At 41.3% G+C, this 20,814-nt stretch overlaps 2 protein-coding genes across 2 annotated transcripts in view; both read right to left on the bottom strand.

The window, feature by feature from the left end:
- LOC311246453 (protein transport protein Sec23A-like) overlaps nt 1–3,233 on the bottom strand; it is a 61,579-nt gene extending 58,346 nt beyond the window's left edge. The window contains exon 1 of the mRNA XM_084336607.1: nt 2,987–3,233. Within this exon, the coding sequence (XP_084192733.1) occupies nt 2,987–3,207 (221 nt within the window). The 5' untranslated portion in view covers nt 3,208–3,233. The remainder of the gene's footprint in view (nt 1–2,986) is intronic.
- Nucleotides 3,234–7,302: 4,069 nt separating this feature from the next.
- LOC311222861 (protein transport protein Sec23A) overlaps nt 7,303–20,814 on the bottom strand; it is a 72,715-nt gene continuing 59,203 nt past the window's right edge. The window contains exons 14-20 of the mRNA XM_084307500.1: nt 18,125–18,278; nt 16,887–16,964; nt 15,628–15,789; nt 12,468–12,554; nt 11,574–11,729; nt 10,687–10,752; nt 7,303–10,226 (exon numbers count right to left, since the gene is read on the bottom strand). Of these exons, the coding sequence (XP_084163626.1) occupies nt 10,137–10,226; nt 10,687–10,752; nt 11,574–11,729; nt 12,468–12,554; nt 15,628–15,789; nt 16,887–16,964; nt 18,125–18,278 (793 nt within the window). The 3' untranslated portion in view covers nt 7,303–10,136. The remainder of the gene's footprint in view (nt 10,227–10,686; nt 10,753–11,573; nt 11,730–12,467; nt 12,555–15,627; nt 15,790–16,886; nt 16,965–18,124; nt 18,279–20,814) is intronic.

Below are 20,814 nucleotides of genomic sequence, written 5' to 3'. Positions count from 1 at the left end.
GAGCAACGTCAGAAGGATCCGCCCCTTCCTGACCAAAGAAGCCACCCAACTCCTCGTCCAATCAACAGTCATCTCCCGCCTCGACTACTGCAACGCACTGCTCGCTGGCCTCCCGGCCATTGCCACCAAGCCTCTTCAACTCATTCAGAATGCAGCGGCCCGCCTGATCTCAAACCTACCGAAGTCGGCCCATGTCACCCCACTTCTTAGGGACCTGCACTGGCTCCCCATTGCTGCACGTATCCGCTTCAAGGCCCTCGACCTAGCATACCGCGCAGCAAAGGGAACCGCTCCTGCCTACCTCCGGTCAATGGTCTCTAACTACACACCCTCAAGACCCCTACGCTCTGCATCTTCTGGCCGCCTCAGACCTACTCCTATCCAAGCTCCGGGAGGGTCATCTAAGAGAAGTCGCCTATTCTCAGTCCTTCCCCCACAATGGTGGAATGAACTACCCACCCCAGTTAGGAGAGCCGAAACCCGTCCAATCTTTCGCCGTCGACTAAAGACGCACTTCTTCAACCATTATCTGAAATAATAAAAAAAATAAAAAATAAAATAAAAAAATCTAACCCTAACTAACCTTACTGTCATGCACTTCTAATAAACTAACCTACACTGTAACACGCAACACTTTGATGAACGTTGTTACTCAGCTGATAGAGTTGTACCCTTCCTGATGACTTGTCGTACAGAACTTGTAAGTCGCTTTGGATAAAAGCGTCAGCTAAATGACTAAATGTAAATGTAAATGTAATGAACCAAGTTAGAAAGTGGACAACATTTCTTTTTCCCATATCCTAATTTTTCACTCCACTGTGGAAAACTGTTGACAGGAAAATACAGTGTAACGGGATGAAGCTTCCAGAGGTGTGCCCTGCTAGCTTGTACGTCTGGCGCACAGGATTACCAGCCGACCAGGATTACATGCCTGCTTGACCTCCTGGACAAGGATCCGTTTAAAGACCGACGTGCTGTCTGCTGCCCAGTCACAGCTTAGTGGGAACCCGTCCTCTTCCATCAGTGAAACACCGACCGTAGGCTACAACGGTTAATGTTCCTGTGGTGTTCGAAACGCAAGTTACCACTGGAATCAATAGAGTGCCTGAGAAGTAAACGGTAACGTTTCACCCCGACATCTAAATATCTCCCAAAGCAGCAGCAGCAGCCTGTTTTACAGGTGTTGCCGGATGCACCAAGAACCGATTCAGAGTCCTAAACTCAGCATCGTGATTCCTCTTCATTAGAGAGCTCCAATATGCTTCTATGTGGCAGAAATACAGAAAATCAAGTCACTTGGCGTTGGACTTTTGTATTGGGAAAATCCTCCCAAACGTTTACATTTAGTCATTTAGCGGACGCTTTTATCCAAAGCGACTTACTGTACAAATTATGTACAACAAGTCAGCAGGAAGGGTACAACTCTGGTAAGTAAGATAAGATTGGTCGTCAAACAGTGTTGGGTGAAGTCTCACGGTGTTCCATTAGACATACCAGTTGAACACCACAGATACCACAAATTCTTCTATGAAAGAGAGACATCGAGAGGTTTTGTATCAGGTTTTTATTATCAATTACTAACGTCCTCGTATGAAACCCTCCAACTAGACTCTGTCTGGAGGAGGGATATACCAGACCTGGAAAGTGACTTTGATTGGCAAGAAGCATGGGCAAATGTCCGTCTTACATCAAGGAACCCGGACCATCAACAAATCAATCTTAACTATATTCACAGGACATACTTGACTCCTATAAGACTGAACAGAATGGGTCTTAAACAAGACTAAAAATGCTCCCAATGTACAAATGGAGACGAAGGGACATTTATGCACATGTATTGGGACTGCCCACCAGTTAAGGCATTCTGGAAAGATGTGACCCATCAATTATCAAAACTCGTATCTTGGAATATACCAGTACACCCCTCTGTATTACTATTGAATGATGTTTTTGAGTTTGCAGTAAATCCACAGCTAAAGAGATTGGTTTTATCGGGTATCACAGTAGCTAAAAAACTGATCGCATCACGCTGGTTTCAACCGGAAAAAATGTGCCGGAAGGTATTAGGGGTATATCCTGTATAAGGCATTGGTATAATTGGTAATTTCGTTGGATATACACTGTACACGGTAAAATATTATTAAAGACTTTTTTTTGTTTTCTGTTTCTGTACTTGCATGTCATTTTAGCCACCTTGATTGTTAGTTTCATTATGCATTGTGTGTTGAGTACTGACTTTTAATAATTTTTGTTTTGCAATAATAAAAAAAATTATAATAATAATAATAATAATAATGGTATGGTGTTAATGTTTACCAAGAGAGTAAGCCTACCTCAGAATTGTATAAAACGAAGTTATTATTATTATACCAGCATTGTGATTGCACTATTTTACTTTATTTAACTTTTTTTGACCACCTGTAATTGTACTGTTTACTACCATATTTCATACAGTACTTGGTTTCAATAAATGAATCCAGTACATTTTACTGGGTTCAAACTGAAAAAAAAAAAAAAAAAAACAGTGTTGGGTGCTACAGTCTTGAATGCATAGTAGTAAAGACAGATTAGCATAGTAGGTAGTCATTTAGGCAAAGAAGATTACTTGGTAGCAAAGTGCATGATAGTAAAAGACAGTATGGTTAGTATATAGACCTAGAATAGCCTGCTTCTCTTTGATGACCAAACATGTTCAGCCTGTTCCGCAGGGAGGGGATCTGGGGGAAATAGCGTGAACCTCAGTGAGACTCCTCGCTGTCGGGTGAAAATAAGCGGCTGGCTGACTCCACATGTATCGGAGGAGGCATGTGGTAGTTCTACACTCTCCCCAGGCCGACAGTGGGGCAATGCGTGCAATGACCAGGAAGGGAATTGGCATAAAGACTAAAATTGGGATGGGTGAAAAATACAGAAAGCCCAAAAAAAAATAGAATAAAAATAAATAACCACAATTAGATCTCCCCCCAAAGTGCTCATCCCGACTCACCATAATGGGTTTAGGACGGCGCGGCAGGTGGCCCTGCTGCACAGAACCGGCTCGTACTGGATGGGCGGCAGGTCGGGCCTCTCCTTCAGCGGGGTGAAGAGCGCGGCCACGGGCACCACCATGCGGGTGGCCTCCAGGCGGCTGGACGGCCACACGTTCCAGCTGAAGCGCACGCCGTCCCGCTCCTCATTCTGAGCAATGTACTCTGGGAAGGTCAACATGAGGGGGCAGGGGAGGGTCTCACTCAGAGAACTGCAGACTAGAGAGAGAGATAGAGAGAGAGAGAGAGAGAGAGAGAGAGAGAGAGAGAGAGAGAGAGAGAGAGAGAGAGAGAGAGAGAGAGAGAGAGAGAGAGAGAGAGAGAGAGAGAGAGAGAGAGAGAGAGAGAGATAGATAGATAGATAGATAGATAGATAGATAGATAGATAGATAGATAGATAGATAGATAGATAGATAGATAGATAGATAGATAGATAGATAGATAGATAGGAACGGATGGAATGGGGGGGGCGAGAGATCAAAAGTGTGAGAGAAGATAATTAGCAAAAAATAGATTCATATGAATTTCATCATCATTTATTTATTCGTACATGGAATTACCACAGTCCAACAGTACATATTCATATAATTCACCAAATCCCATGGCCGAAAGGAACAGGAAGAAGAAAAATTCGTATATATACCTGCCCCTACACACACAACACACAGATAGACTTATTGCGTAAAACCAAACAGAATATACCCACTTTGCAAAAATGGACATTCAAGACAACCAAATTAAATCAACATAAATAAACCCATTTTGTGTATCCATCAGTCAAACTAATTTAGGTTCATTCATTTATACACACACACACACACACACACACACACACACACACACACACACACACACACAGGGACGTGCACAGGACTTTAGAGGGGCAGGTGCTCAAAGGCTGAAAAGGGCACTATACCTGTGTGTCTTTTAAGCGAGCGCGCGTGTCCAAATATTGAACTATAATAATCAGTGCAGGAGCTCACTTATCCTTTAAAGACACTTTTATCACTGACTTAAAAGGCCCATACATCTCCATAAATGTTCAGGGGGGAGGGAATAAGTGCTTACCCTACAGACCCCAAGAAGTGCTGTATATTCTGTATTGTTTAATATAAATGCCTTTTTTATTCCAATCCCGATTTGTATTTGAGATTCTCAAATCCCATCGGACTTGACTTCTTCGTGTCCCTCAATGAGTGTAATACCAGCATTCAACTGTATGCACCACAGCGGTTTCTATCATCATCATCATCATCACCACCCACGCTATGCATAAAATATATAGGTCCGTGGAGAGGCACTCTGAGGAGGCTGTGCAAACTGCAATGGAATATGGGGCATCTCTCTCTCTTTACCTAATATTTTGATTCTATCCTGACATTTTTCAGTTGAAAGGGCCGTCTATATGCATAACGGTAAAAGTAAAAATTATATTTTTTATAATATATATATTATATATATATTTTTTTAAAGGGCACTTTTTTATGAGGCTCAAAAAGGCAGGTGCACGCTTGTTTCCTTTTCCATGTGGTGATTTTTAAATTGTATCTACAGTATTATATTCAAGTTACAGACATTACTGTCACGGTAAATGTCCCAATCATGGTGGCCGTCCGGCGTAAAACACCAATAAGAAGAAGAAGAACATTTAATGTTCTAGAACGTTCTATTATGACATCATACTGTGACATCACAACGGAACATGTTTGAGTTTGAATAATCTGAATAATATAAATAATATGTATGGTAAGGCTGTCCCCGAAGCCTGTTTTTGGGATTCAAACTTCATCAGGGTTCTTCGAACGGACGTTCGAACCTTAGTTTTTGATTAAAAAATAAAAATAAAATAATTTTATACATTTTCTTTTTATATATATATTCTCAAACTAAATCCTCAATTTGAATAAAGTGATTCGAACTTCGTCAGGGTTTTTCGAACAGACGTTCGAACATTTGTTTTTAATAAAGAAATTCAATTTTTAAAAATTATTCAATTTTTTTTATAATTTTTTTTTAAATATATATCCTCAAACTAAATCCTCAATTTGAATAAAGTGATTAATCTTTTATTTCTTTTATTAAATCAACTTTCCCAGCCCCCTGTCAACTGTCAAATGATGTCAACTGTCAACCTGAATTAACATTCAGTATTCAATATTATCCGATTCAATATTAACATTCATTATTACATGGCGTTTTCACATTCGCCGAAATGCTTGCTTGTGATTGGTCAACAGCCCCCCATTATTGATAATGACCGCAGATTTTTCAATAATGACCGCAGAGCGCAGCTGTTCGCAATCAAGCCCACTGACACACTGTTTCAGTGCAATTAGACACTGCCGTGCCGGCGATGACAGGGGGCGGAGCGACGAGCGGAGCCAGAACACAGAGGCTGCCCGCGATAATAATAATCACTTTATTTGGGCTGACAGAGCCACAGAACAACTGCGATTTGTCAAATGAATTAGGTATATTGTTAGTAAGTTAGCCATGTAATAAGCGGGATAATGTATAGCGCTGCACTGACAGCGGAGCCAGAGGCTGCCCGCGATAATAATAATCACTTTATTTGGGCTGACAGAGCCACAGAACAACTGCGATTTGTCAAATGAATTAGGTATATTGTTAGTAAGTTAGCCATGTAATAAGCGGGATAATGTATAGCCTACTCGGTCATTGTCGCAAAATAATTGACCTTCACTACGTTTAAAACACCTCGGCGCGGCGCCTCGGTATTTTAAACTCTGTGTCGGTCAATTATTTTGCGACAATGATACATTATCCCTTACGTATTCAAGTAGAACAGCTAGCTAGCCGTTGTGGACACTCACCTTTCCACAGCAAAATGGTCGGCAAGGCACCTTGGTTGAGATATGCAGGCTTCAATCTATGTTGTTTAGTCTATCTGTTCAGTACTGTTCAGTACTGTTTCAAGATGCACAATGAGATCTTCTGAGAGAATTGTTGAATAGATATAGAACACAAATGTTCTACAATGTTTGATTATGACATCATACTGTGACATCACAAATGTTCTAGAATGTTCTATTATGACATCATACTGTGACATCACAAATGTTCTAGAATGTTTGATTATGACATCATACTGTGACATCACAAATGTTCTAGAGTGTTTGATTATGACATCATCCTGTGACATCACAAATGTTCTAGAATGTGCTATTATGGCATCACAAATGTTCTAGAATGCTCTATTATGACATCATACTGTGACATCACAATTGAACATGTTTGCATCCCATTTGAATAATATAAATAATGTTTGGTAAGGCTGTCCCCGAAACCTGTTTTTGGGATTCAAACTTCATCAGGGTTCTTCGAAGGACGTTCGAACCTTCGTTTTTAATTAAAAAAGTACAATTTAAAAAACTAATTTTAAATTCTTTATTTTTTTATATAAAAAATAAAGAATTTAAAATTTGTTTTTTAAATTGTACTTTTTTAATTAAAAACGAAGGTTCAAACGGACGTTCGAACTTTCGTTTTTAATTAAAGAAAAATAAAAAAAAAATAAAAATTATAATTCTTTTATTTTTATCCTCAAAATAAATTCTCAATTTGAATAAAGTGATTCAAACTTCGTCAGGGTTTTTCGAACGGACGTTCGAACCTTAATTTTTAATTAAAACCAATTATTCTAATTTCTTTTTTTATAAATTCTTTTTTCTTTTTATTTTTTTTTATCCTCAAATTAAATCCTCAATTTGAATAAAGTGATTAATCTGATTAAATTAGTCTTTTTTCTTTTATTATTTTGTTAGTGATGTAATCAAAAATAACACTTGGAACAAAAAAAAACGATAATATACGATTGGTAAACACTCTGATTAACCAAAACACTTAAAAGAAAACTGGATTAATTATTATAATAATATGTGGTTGGCACTTCTTTATCATTGCTATTGTAGATAACTGTGGCAATTCTAGAGTTAATACATGTAAAAAAATGTATTCATTGATAACTCAAAAAAATACATTATTTACTTGAGGAGAGGAGTTCTGGCTCTGCTAGTTTCTTTTCTATCTTTTGGCGCTTTTTTGGTGGACAAACCACTGCACACTGCAAACTGCAACACCTTCTGCCAAATGTATTCTCATATGATGTACTCTCATATTACAGTTCAGTATCCGTCCTTGGAGCAGGTTGGTAGTACGTACACATACATGGGGGTCGGTGCCTTTGCTCAGGGGCACTTTGGCAGCATTGTTGACTAGATGACACAATACACAAGAGACCGGTGGTTCCTTTTGACAGGAGAGTATTTTATTAGAAACATCAGAAAATAACACAGTTAGTAAGAACGCAGACAGACAGACAGACAGACAGACACAGACAGACAGACAGACAGACAGACAGACAGACACAAGGCAGCTTTCACATAGTACAGTCTGTGCTGCGCAGCAGAGTCCAGACGACAGAACAGCCTCTGGAAGCTGCGTAACATCGTCACGTTTACTTTTCTCATGTATTCTGTAGAACGGAGCGAACTCGACCCTAATGTTGTGGCGAAAGTCGCTCCGCTTTGTTTTCCTCGACAAGGAATCTATAAAAGAAGGACGGGTCGTCGAGTCACCGTGTAGCAGCATGAACGCAAACTGTGTGGAAACGTTCAGTTCCGCATGAAGGTCATCGGCCGTCTCCTCGTTTAGGAGTCATTTAAATTATTACCTCAGATGTCAGAATCATCAGCAATTTGTTGCATTGTTAACTAGCTAACGTTTGATATATTGGTTGATGTACCGGTATGTTGTTTCCTCAGATAGCTGGTGTATTTTTTTTAATTTTAATACAGGCAGAACTGGCAGCTCTGGCACCAAGCAGAGCATAGACCCTTCCTTCTTCTATAGTTTCCTTGTTATAGAACGCTGGTATTCTGACGTGATGACGCTTCCTACTTTTATAGTTCCCTTGTTATAGAAACGCTGGTATTCTGACACAACGACCCTTCCTTCTTTTATAATTTCCTCGTCATATAACGCTGGTATTCTGACGTGATGACCCTTCCTTCTTTTATATAGTTTCCTTTTTTCCCCACACACACCGTGCCATATTGATATATGAAAGATAAACCTGCATAAATTAAAAGACAGCATACATGCATAAAGGTCTCGATAACTCACGACTCGGAGAGAGAGAAAGACAATGAAAATGACTTCTGAAAGAAAGCGCACGAGGGGATGAAACGGAACCACTAGATAAGCCGCTAAGCATTTCATCACAGAGCTCAGCTGCTAGAATTATGAGTTCATATTTAATGCATTATTAATTATATCAATTCTTATAATTGGTGAAATGGTTTGTGTCACTTGAACCAAATAAACGTCATCAAAATAAAAAAAAATTATTTTTTTTACTCAAGTACTGTACAAAGTACAATTTTGTACTTATTATTTTCATTGCAGGTAACTTGAACTTTGTTTCATCTGGTTTAATACTGACTGTGGCTGAGATCATCATAACACCAGCAGACACACCGTTCTTGTAGAATTATGATCCTATAGAAACCTGGATAGAAACCTATCACATAAAAAACCTTGATATAAAGCGGTTAGAGATAGACGGTCACGGCGTCTCTGGACATGAATCATGACGGTTACGCAGGTTCTTACGTTGTAGTTACTGGTTCAAAGGTTACGCTACCGGGGTGGCGGCTTGTTTCCGAGACCCTGAAGACGCATTATTCCTTCCAACACGAGGGCTGGTTGTCGTTACTTGCGCCATTTGATATCCCCATACGAATTAAACACAATGCTTGCCAAGAGGGATGCAAAACAGACACGGATACCTGTAGGAGCTGTGATGTGGCGTGTGAATGAAGGAGACGGGCGAAAACTGACCACAATGAAGCTGACATGATGATAATAATAATAATAAAAGGTAGTGACATCACAGAACTGTGTCTCAGCCTGTACATTATACATAAAGAGATGCTTGATTTCTCTCGTCTATTTCTTTCTCTAAAAACACAATCGGAGCCACACGGACCGCCGTTAGAAAAGCCTTTCTACTGCAGACAGGTCATTCTCTGTACATATAGTCGACCATTCTGTACAAAGCTCTTTGCCGTCAGTAGAAAAACGAGTCAGAGTGGTGGGGAGGCTTGGGGGTGGTCTGCTAGGTCTACGTTAGTCTGCTTGAGCAGTGGAAGAGTTCAATCCACACCGGGTCGTTGCCGGTACTGGCTTTCATTCTGGCCAATATGCCCTGGTCAACTGGTCAGCCACCGACTTTGATCCAATACAGCATTCATTTAATTAATTAATTAATTTTAAAAAGGTATCGTCATTTCAATGCCAGGTGGAAATCAGCTGTTTTAAAATGGAATCCGATTATAAAAGCCTGGCAAGATCAGACCGACAGGCTAGTTCCCACATTACCGCCGATCGATTAGCAGTCCAGTCGGTAGACAAGACTTGAATGGATGAAAAGGCAGAATGCCGGCAGGTCTCAGGTACGCATTAAGCCTGGATCCAGACCCCTGCATCACCCCTGCTATAATAATTCCATCATTCAGTTCAGGAGACTCGAGTTGAATCATAGGATTATGGAACTGGGGAGAATGGCAGACGAGTGCGATTCGGAAAGGCTGGATTCACCTCCGTCCAGAGGAGGCGTCTGTCACAGGAAGAGAGAGAGAGAGAGAGAGCCAAGAGTCTTTCCCTTAAGCTGACATGAATGTTTCCCAGCAGGGTTCCGACTTCAAAAGGAATCATTTTACGTCCTTCGGCCAATGTTTACTATACGGTCCCATAACTCGCTCGGCTATTGGTTATTGCTGTTCTCAATCTACTCCCGATTGGATGGTACATGTCTGGGCTTTGTGCCATTGGCTAGTTGGGTGTTGAGGGGAGGGTATGGGTTACTGGAGAACATGGTGGCATAGGATTGGCTAATTGGTTACCGGGGCAACAGTAGGTTAAGTTGGTTGATTGGTCGTCGCGGGGACTTTAGGCAGCAAATGGAAATTAATATTGTTGTATATTGGAAATATACAGTATATATATATATTGGACAATTATATATTTCTTGCTTGTTTTTGCTCAGGCAGCTAATGGAAAATATTATTATTTGTTGATGATCTGGACTCAGGCAGCGCTGGAGACTGCTAGTTTCTTGAGGTGGTCCATGAAGACTTGAAGACTGACGTCATCTGTAAGAATAGGAGCTCCAGACTCCTAGGAGGAGAGAGAGAGGGAAGGAGGGAGAGATGGAGGGAGGAGGAGAAAGAGAGGGAGAGAGATATTCAACCTCTGTACTTCATGACGTGACATTTGGTAGAAAGGGTTCCAGAGAATAACAAGATGTCCTACGTGTTGTTTTGGTCCTTGGTCCTACATGTTGTGTTTTGGCCCTTGGCCCTACATGTTGTGTTTTGGCCCTTGGTCCTACATGTCAGAAGGTTTGGCCAGCCCTTGTTTAGACCTTTATTTCATATAGACTGACATTTCAATGCTACACCAACTTCATAAAAGTCTTGGAAACGTTATTCTATCTGCTGGGAAAGACTGTGGTCTGCTAAACAAAATCACAAATACTTGAACGGATATACTGTCAACTAGAGACAGGGATACACACAGGAGCTATGTATAGTTTCAGCCAGCAGGTGGCAGTACTGTCAGTAGAGGAGACTCTTACCTGTCCATAGGCGTACATGTTGTTGTGGGTTTGAGAAGGGTTCACTTTGGAAAGCAGGAAACGAGCCTGGAAACACAAAACATTATTTAGTTTTATTTGACAATAAATAAGGCAAGCAGACGATTACATGACAGCTTTAAAATTGTACAAGGATAATGAAACACAATGAAGTCTCCTGGATGTGTTGACAGTGAAGAGTCCACATGGCTAACAGGCAGCATCCAACCATGAACACTACAGCTAACATCGTAGAGCTGTGCCCACAAGAGCACAAACACAACTAACAACAACATGTTGTTACTAACTACTACTACTACTAATAATAATAACAATGTACACTATGTATTTAGTACTTTAAGGAGGTGCTTCACACGAAACATGATGATAATGTGGACACACAAACAGAGCGCATGTTCAAAAAGATTCATGTAACAAACGGTAAACACACACACACATGCACACACAAAAGAGTAGTTCCCTGCAACAGGCTAACACCATCACTATCATCACATCACCACCACCATAGCTTCAGAAGTGTGTGTGTGTGTGTGTGTGTGTGTGTGTGTGTGTGTGTGTGTGTGTGTGTGTGTGTGTGTGTGTGTGTGTGTGTGTGTGTGTGTGTGTGTGTAGTGTTAGAATGTGTCTGTAGTGTACCTCTGTGCTCCGTGTCTGTGTGATGAGGCATGGGGAAGCGTGTGTGTAGTGTAGTGTGTAGTATAGTGTGTACCTGGCTGCCTCCGTGCTCTGTGTCTATGTAGCGGGGCATGGGGAAGCGTGTGTGTAGTGTAGTGTGTATATAGTGTGTACCTGGCTGCCTCCGTGCTCTGTGTCTATGTAGCGGGGCATGGGGAAGCGTGTGTGTAGTGTAGTGTGTATATAGTGTGTACCTGGCTGCCTCCGTGCTCTGTGTCTATGTAGCGGGGCATGGGGAAGCGTGTGTGTAGCAGTTCCTGGGCGTCGTCCACGGGGGCTTGGAGGAGGTGGCGGAAGTTCTCGTACTCTGGCATCTCCTGGTAGCCTGCCTTACGCCACTGAGCTACCGTCTGAGGGAGAGAGAGGGGGGGGGAGAGAGAGGGAGAGGGAGGGGGAGAGAGAAATAGAAAGAAAGAAAGAAAGAAAGAAAGAAAGAAAGAAAGAAAGAAAGAAAGAAAGAAAGAAAGAAAGAAAGAAAGAAAGAAAGAGGGAGATAGAGAGATAGAGAAAGAGGGAGATAGAAATAAAGATGGAGATAGAGAGATAGATAGAGAAAGAGGGAGAACAAAAGGAGGGAGAAATAGAAAGAAAGAAAGAGATAAAGAAAGAAAGGGGGAGAGATAGAAATAAGAAAGAAAGAAAGAAAGAAAGGAGAGAGGTTGATAGAGATAGAGAAAGAGGGAAAGAAAAAAAGAGGGAGGGGAGAAATAGAAAGAAAGAAAGAAAGGAGATAAAGAAAGAGGGAGATAGAGGGAGATAAAGAAAGAAAGAAAGAGGGAGGGAGAAATAGAAAGAAAAAGGGAGATAAAAGAAAGAAAGAAAGAAAGAAAGAAAGAAAGAAAGAAAGAAAGAAAGAAAGAAAGAAAGAAAGAAAGAAAGAAAGAAAGAAAGAAAGAAAGAAAGAAAGAAAGAAAGAAGCAGAGAGAGAGAGAGAGAGAGAGAGAGAGAGAGAGAAAGGTCATTAATAAGAGTGTCATAAACTGTCATTTACTAGTTACATTTATTAAATATCAACGTCCAGTGTCATTATTTGGCTCATGACCCACCTGTGTTACATTTCAGTGTGTGTGTATGTATACTGTACGTACCTCTCCGTGGTAGATGAGGATCTGGAAGAAGGTGTCCATGAGGAGGATTCTGTCTGGCAGGATACTGCTGCTGTCCAACAACACGGGCTAGAGGACAAACATACATGTTAATACAGGCCTCTGTGTGTGTGTGTGTGTTAGGGCTGTCTTAAATACTTCGAAGCTTCGTTCGATGAGCATGGGATTCGAATATGAAAATAAAATTAGATTATTAAAAAAACAATAAAAAAAAATTGTTGCTAAATCAACTCTGCCTCTCTTTGTTAACTACAACAAGCAATGCTGTTTGTTATTTAAGATGAGGTCGGACTCTGCACTGACAGATTTGTGTTCATTGTGCTGCTTTTATAAAGCCTCAAATGACAGCTTACAATATTCCATGAAAGCAAAGTGTTTCGTTTGTCTAAGGTTTAAACTTTACAGCAGTGACAAAGTTGAACAAAGTGCTGTACAACGAATCTCGGCCCTGAAGCTTCAAATTCCAAAACAATTTTCGAAGGTCAGCCCTAATACTGTATACTGTAAATTGTACCTAAATTGTACCTCATCCCATGTCTGCATTGTACTGTATATTGTATTGTAACTTAGTTACTTTTTCTACTCTGCATTGTATATTATTGTATATATGTATATTGAACACTTTTGTTTACGTACTTGACTTCTATTTTATACTTATCTATTTTTTATCTAGCACACTCTCTGGAGCAAAACAGAAAGAAGCATTTCATATAAAAGTATTCAATGGGCGGCCGGGTAGCAGCGGACTAAGCGTCTGTCTACCACCACAGAGACAGTGGAATCGAATCCAGCTGTGGTGCTTCTGGGTTGGCCGACCGTCCATACTAAAACACAATTGGCAGTGTTAGCGGGTGGGAAGCCGGCGTGGGTGGGTCCTGATCGTTGTAAACAGCAACTCCTACAGTTCGGTCGGGGTGCCTGCACAGCAAGGGAAGGATCTAGGAGAGGTAGTGTGACCTTCCACACATTACACTCTCTCAGTGAGAGTCCGCGCTGCCAGGTGAAAAGAAGCGGTGGGCTGGGTACACATGTGTCGGAGGAAGCATGTGATAGTCTCCGCCCTCCCAGACCGACGGTAGGGGGTAGAGTGTGCAACGACCCGGAAGGGGATTGGGAATTGGCATAACGACTAACATTGGGAGGGGAGAAAAACGGAAAAAGAAGGGGGGGAAAAGATCATTCAAAAATATGTTTTTATCGTTTTCTGCAGTAATTCCTAGAATGTGAGCTATAGGCCTATAGATTATCGATTGCCGTCTATTCCCTAGACACGCTATATTAAAAAATTCAACTGTACATGATCGTATACGTTATGAGTCATCATGCGCGGATGAAAGGGGGGGGGGGGGTCGTTTATAATTCCGTGATAGTCAGTAAAAGCTTTATGTAGTATGGGTGATATATTGATCAGATCGGTTTGCGGTGAAATGAATAGACAATTGGGCTGAAAATGACGTCAGCGTCCTCTTACCGTTCGCCGACGAGACTGGAGGAAAAAGATCCCACTTATTTGATGTCGATGTCCTAGATCCATTTCCGGTTTGTATGGCACAATAAACGCCCAAATCATATCGATTATTGAGTTATGGCAGCGATCCATATGCACGCCAGTGTATGTCTGGAGTCCCGCAACAATATGTGACTGCCGGACGGATTTCCCAGATGCACCGATTGCCACTTCCGGTTGTAACTCGCCCAATCATCCACCAGGCGGCGGTATTGAGGCGTTGCAATATTGTGCAGAGTCCCACTGTATCACCAGAGGCTGGGTGCGTGAATTATGAATGCCATGTCGAAAAAATGAAATATGATCTCAATATCGCTGTACAGCGTGGCGCATGGCGGGCAATAACGCTGTACAACGTGAACGGCGGTGGATGTGTTAATCGGGGAAAAAAATTGCAATCTCGTTTCATAGACCTATGCAATCTCATTTCTAATTTATGACGATTTTTTTTTATTAACTCATTCAGCACCAGCTATTACCCTCATCCCTGTAGTCAATGCGCCAGCTTTCCATTGCCTATCTTCACTGTGTGTCACAATGTTTGCAGAGCTATATCTATATTCTATATTATAGCTATGGAGACAATACTATGGCTCATTTGACAGTCACTATCTCTCGGCCAACATGTAAAAAAAAATACAGCAGCCTGTATACATTTTTTTATGTATACGTTTGCATGTTATCCTGTGGTGAATATTGTATAGTTTCAGAGTGATCCGGGATAATTACAGAAAAGCTGAGTTATGGAGCGCTATGTGAATTTTGCTAAAGTCGTTCGCGTTGCTCGCCTGGACACGTTACTATTTCAAAATCAAAGGTATATAATAGGTATTATGTTTCATCATGAATGCATCAAAAGGGGGGGGGTCGTTTCTTGATGCTCTGATCGTCAGCAACGGCATACGTTTTGGAGTATGTTAAATATGATTGTTGCGATCGATGTGAAATCATTGTTGGATCAAAGTAGGATTGATGTATAGTCCTTACCTTTACTAGGAGGTATCCCAAAAAGCATATTCAAATTGTCTGATCGCGATTTCCAGTATTGATGTCCATCGGGTCCCTGACATGAACTGGCACAAAATATGCATGAATGCGTGTGCTGAACGTAATATTACGTGATTGGCCGTGAATGAGTTAATGTATAGTTTTATTCATTGTGATTTAATGCCTTCTCTCCTATTTTCCTTGTTTGCCTTTTTATTTTTATTGGTAAACTTTGTATAAACTCTCTCCCTCCCTCTCGAAAAAAAAGATCTCCATCTCAAGAGACTATCCTGGTCAAATGAAGGTCACACACACACACACACACACACACACACACACACACACACACACACACACACACACACACACACACACACACACACACACACACACACACACACACACACACACACACACACACACACACACACACACACACACACACACACACACACACACACACACACACACACACACACACACACACACACACACACACACACACACACACACTTGACCTCCATGCCAAATTCCAGCCTCCAAGGGGGAGGAAGGGAGCAGCTAGATGGTGGGCCCACTCTCGTGGAAGCGACCTGACCAACAGAACGCGCTGTAGAGCTGCTGGTCGCAGCTGAATAAAAGAGTCACCTCTGGCGGCCCGCTGAAGGAGTAGGCGTAGAGGATGGGCTGGATCATGATGAGGGACTGCGTCAGGTCTTGTCTCATGAACTGGTGCCTGTAGTAGGAGCTCTCGTCCGGGCTGTTGTTGAAGACCTGGAGGAACGGAGACCTCCTCAAGTGGAACATGAACTGAGGAGAGAAGATAGATGATCATTCTCTGATTAGTTTAGTTAAACCTGGAGGAGAGAAGATAGACGGTCATTCTCTGATTAGTTTAGTTAAACCTGGAAGAGAAGATCGATCATTCTGATTCGTTTAGTTAAACCTGGAGAGAAGATAGATGATCATTCTCTGATTAGTTTAGTTAAACCTGGAAGAGAAGATAGATGATCATTCTGATTAGTTTAGTTAAACCTGGAGGAGAGAAGATAGACGGTCATTCTCTGATTCGTTTAGTTAAACCTGGAGAGAAGATAGATGATCATTCTCTGATTAGTTTAGTTAAACCTGGAAGAGAAGATGGATCATTCTCTGATTACATCGGTACTACCAAGTACCGATTCACGCTAGATCAATCGGTACCAAATTTCGGTACCGTTACATGTTTTGTATAAGACTAGACAAGAGAGAGCCTTTTCTACAAATATATATATAAATTATTACTGTCCCAACTCTTAGGTCTTTGGAAAGACCAGACGAGGTCAGAGGAGTTTGATAACATTTACTGAGGATGGCCAGACAATGTTGATATTTAAACATTTAAAAACAACATAATACATGATCATGCGATTTATTTTGTGTGGTGTGTTACAACAATACATAACTAAATGTTAAAAAAAAAAATTACAACAAATTCAAAATGTTTGTTATTACAGAGACGGTGAAGTAGGTTTGGTACCGATACCGAATTCCAGGAACTGGTACAGGTACCGGTTCAATGTGAACGGTACCCGACCCGAATAAAAACACATGGTCGTTTGGCTGCCCCTAGTGGTTGATATTTTTACCCTGCTGCACACTCTACCCCGCCCAACCTGTGATGCCAGAGTACCTCTTTTTATCCCCCCCCCCCCTAGACAGACTGACAGACAGTACTTCCAAAGAGGCACTGGGATCACCAATTGGGGCGGGGAAGAGTACAACTTAAGTGGTTTCGATTTAACTATGAGTTTAGTATACTCTCTGTATTACATAAAAAGTATACTCACAGTATACTTTCAAAAAATATACATTAGGCATAAAGAAGGCCTGTTGCTTTACCATACTGTAAGGGGGGGGGGTATTACCTGGGGATAGAGAGAGAAGGTCTCTGAGAAGCGGAAGGAGTTGGGGTCGTCCTTGTGATAATCTCCAAACTTCTGACACTAGAATCAAACAGGAAGAGAGAGAAGCAGTTTAGATATATATGTATAGATGGTACAGATCAACCTGGCAACATTCATTGAATAGAAAAGACATCACTCCATCAGTTAAAAACAACATGTGCCAGTCTTCATTGAGCTCATACATAGGAAACTAGTTTAGATGTAAACAGGGCAGAAATACGGGTACTTTGGCCCCCCGCCCGCAGCCACGCCTACTGTTGGGGGAAACACAGACACCATTCCTACTACTGACCGCCATTGTATTTGGCCTATATAAAAACTGTCGTCACAACGCTTACATTGTTTCAAACGTTTGTTTTGTTACTGCATCATGTTAAGTGAAGCGATTACTTTCCAACACTGGCCGTCATAGTATGTCGTGTGTGTCATATGATGAATTGAAAATGGGGGACCCTGATGTAAACAAGACGAACGTCTTTCTCTGGTCTGCATCCCCTTAACAATTGTGTGTATTGAGCTGTACTGTACTGTACCCATTCTGCAATCTGTTAATAAAGTTTTCAATCAATCAATTGAGCGTCACACACCATTGTGAAAAGTGATATCTGTTTTCAGGCTCCTTCGGTCTCCATGGCGTTTCCCCAGTCAGCTGCAGGATATCTCCTCGTGTACCCTACCTGGGTATTTATATTTAATACCACGCTTATGAATCTCCAAGTGAGCTAAAACTAAGAGGTAATGGGGGGCGACAGTGGCTCAAAGTGGTCGTCTGGTAATCAGAAGGTTCCCCGTTAAATTCCCGGCAGCGTGTCAAAGTGTCCTCGAGCAAGACACTTAACCCCTTGCATGGTTGCCTCAGCTGTCTGTGTGTGAATGTGAGAATGTGAGACATAAAGTGCTTTGGATAAAAACTATATACTGTAGATGTAAACAGGGCTATGGGGGGGGGGGGGCAGTGTGGGGGCGTGTCACTAGGGTTTGGTGTGAACGGGGCTATGGGGGGGGGGGGCGTGTGGGGGTGTCACTAGGGTTTGGTGTGAACGGGGCTATGGGGGGGGGGCAGTGTGGGGGTGTCACTAGGGTTTGGTGTGAACAGGGCTATGGGGGGGGGGGCAGTGTGGGGGTGTCACTAGGGTTTGGTGTGAACAGGGCTATGGGGGGCGGGGGGCGTGTAGGGGTGAACGGTGAAGCCTCCTCACCAGTCTGATGAGCTGTCGGTCCAGCCACCTCAGGACGTCAGGACCCTCCTCCGTCTCCGCCCTGTAGACCGCCAGCCTGGCCATCAAAATGGCCGCCGCTTCCTGGTCAAAGGAGGCAGCGATGGTCTGGATCTGACTCTGAGCATCTGCCCAACTGCAGGGGAGAAGGAGAGAGGAGGAGGAGTGTTAAGAGTCAGTGTTACTAACTGGAAGAGACAGAGAAGGAGGAGGAGGAGGAGGAGAGGAAGATCATTATTTCATTAGTCTGTGCTGCTTCCTCTCACCAGACTCCAAATACCATGATGACCTTTTCCAAAATAGGAAGCTCACGGTATAATCAGATGTGTCCTCATATGTTCCACTGGGGAACTGGTTGTAAACCGTATATCGTATCAAACATTACAATGACTTTCAGAGCTCTTGTGTTCATTATAACCTCTGACACCTGGGAGTGACACCTGTAGGCTGGTTCCCCGAAGCCTGTTTTTGGGATTCGAACTTAGTCAGGTTTTTTTTCGAACAAACGTTCGAACCTTCGTTTAAATTTTTTTTTTAAAACGTTTTTTTTTCAAAATATATATATATATTTATTTATTTTTATAAATATCCTCCAACTAAATCCTCAATTTGAATAAAGTGTTTAATCTGATTAAATGAGTCTCTTTATTAAATCAACTTTCTTTAATGAATATAACTCAGCAGTTTACTTTTTATACTATAATGTAGCCTCATCTTTATCTGCAACTGTGAAGAAAACCCCACATTGGTTTAAACAGAATTAATAGACACATAAAAAAAAGGATAAATAATTAAATAAATAAAACAAATAAAAAATTTGATTTTTTATTTAGAATTCGAATGCCAACGTAACGAACGAACGTTCGAACATTCAGGCTCAGCCTTAAAAGACATTAGATAACCCCTCTTTAGAACATTATTTAAGCAATAGCTCATGACAGGCCGTGGTATATTGTGATATATCACATCATGTCAGAGCTGTTCAGAGTGCATTCAGACCAAGCAGCCACTGACACAACGTTAACCGGTTAGACTTGCTAGCTAGCACTGATGTAGCAGTTTAGCTCTTTGACTTAGCTTAATTTAGCTAACGCCAAGTTAGCAGCTGCAACTCAAAGGATAGCACCCCTGCATCCCATCCCTCTCGTATCCCTCTTCTACATTCAGTATGTCACTCACACCAAAGCATGATACTGTTCTACATTTAGTATATGTCACACCAAAGCATGATACTGTTCTACATTTAGTATATGTCACACCAAAGCATGATACTGTTCTACATTTAGTATATGTCACACCAAAGCATGATACTGTTCTACATTTAGTATATGTCACACCAAAGCATGATACTGTTCTACATTTAGTATATGTCACACCAAAGCATGATACTGTTCTACATTTAGTATATGTCACACCAAAGCATGATACTGTTCTACATTTAGTATATGTCACACCAAAGCATGATACTGTTCTACATTTAGTATATGTCACACCAAAGCATGATACTGTTCTACATTTAGTATATGTCACACCAAAGCATGATACTGTTCTACATTTAGTATATGTCACACCAAAGCATGATACTGTTCTACATTTAGTATGTCACATCGGTGCATCACAGTCACGAAAGGGGCTACCACGATAGCCAACTAACCTTAACGTTACAAGCTCAAACACCTTATAACTACTACTACTGCAGTGTCCATAAGTTCCCTGGCAGAATACTTTGTGAGGACAAAGGTATACAAAGAGGAGAGAACCATTTTAAATCGGGGCATGTTAGGAGTTTCGAGAATGCCGGCTAGCAAGCTAGCTAGCTACTAACGTTATAAACTATACACAATATGTACAACGACACAATGATTTACATTAGTATTTACAGTGATTTAATATGCAGCAAAATAACGTTATACGATTTAAATTATAAATACAAATATGGTAACGTGGTTGTGGCTTTTACAAATAGTGGTTATAGCTTTAGAGATAAATGGCTATGATCACGGAGCACTAGTTGTTTGCTAGTGTAGCTGTACAATGAGCTGTAGACCAGCCTGTAACACTAGTGTTGGGTGAAACAGATACTAGCCACAGATTCAGGGTCAGTTATTTTCCCATTGTACGAATTGTTAAGCTTATCGAATGTAAGGGAAATCTGATCCTAGGTCTGCGACTAAAGCCAGGCGTCTACGCTGTGGTGACGTCAGTCAGCAGCACCAAATGGTAGTGTAGTTTCCCAGCAAATGAAAACATAAACGTTGTTATTTTGCTACCTTTACGATTAATTGCGAATATTTTCATGTTGAGCTAATAGATTGTGGATAAATACGCACAGAAAGGTACACCATGCCAACGTTAATGCTTTATTTATCTAAAAACGAGCCAATTTAGAAATGGTCAATGGGGAAATACATTGCATTCCAGAGGGTGGAACAGGAAAAAACGAAGATGACGTAACCACTACACCTCCCTATAGATATAAATGTCTCTTGGGCATTCCCTGGTTGTTAAACAAGGAAGATAAATACCGTACTTCACCTACAAACATAATGCTGTTTTTGTTAATGATTCACTAGGTGTATAAAATAGGCGGAGCTAAAGCATGTTCTGCAATTTGTCACCAAAGAAAATAAATGGAATAAAAACAACATGGCCTCTGGTGGCACAGGGTTGAT

The sequence above is a fragment of the Notolepis coatsorum genome, assembly GCF_963971535.1.
Source record: "Notolepis coatsorum genome assembly, chromosome: 2".
NCBI lineage: Eukaryota > Metazoa > Chordata > Actinopteri > Aulopiformes > Paralepididae > Notolepis > Notolepis coatsorum.
This window is presented reverse-complemented; position numbering and strand designations above follow the sequence as displayed.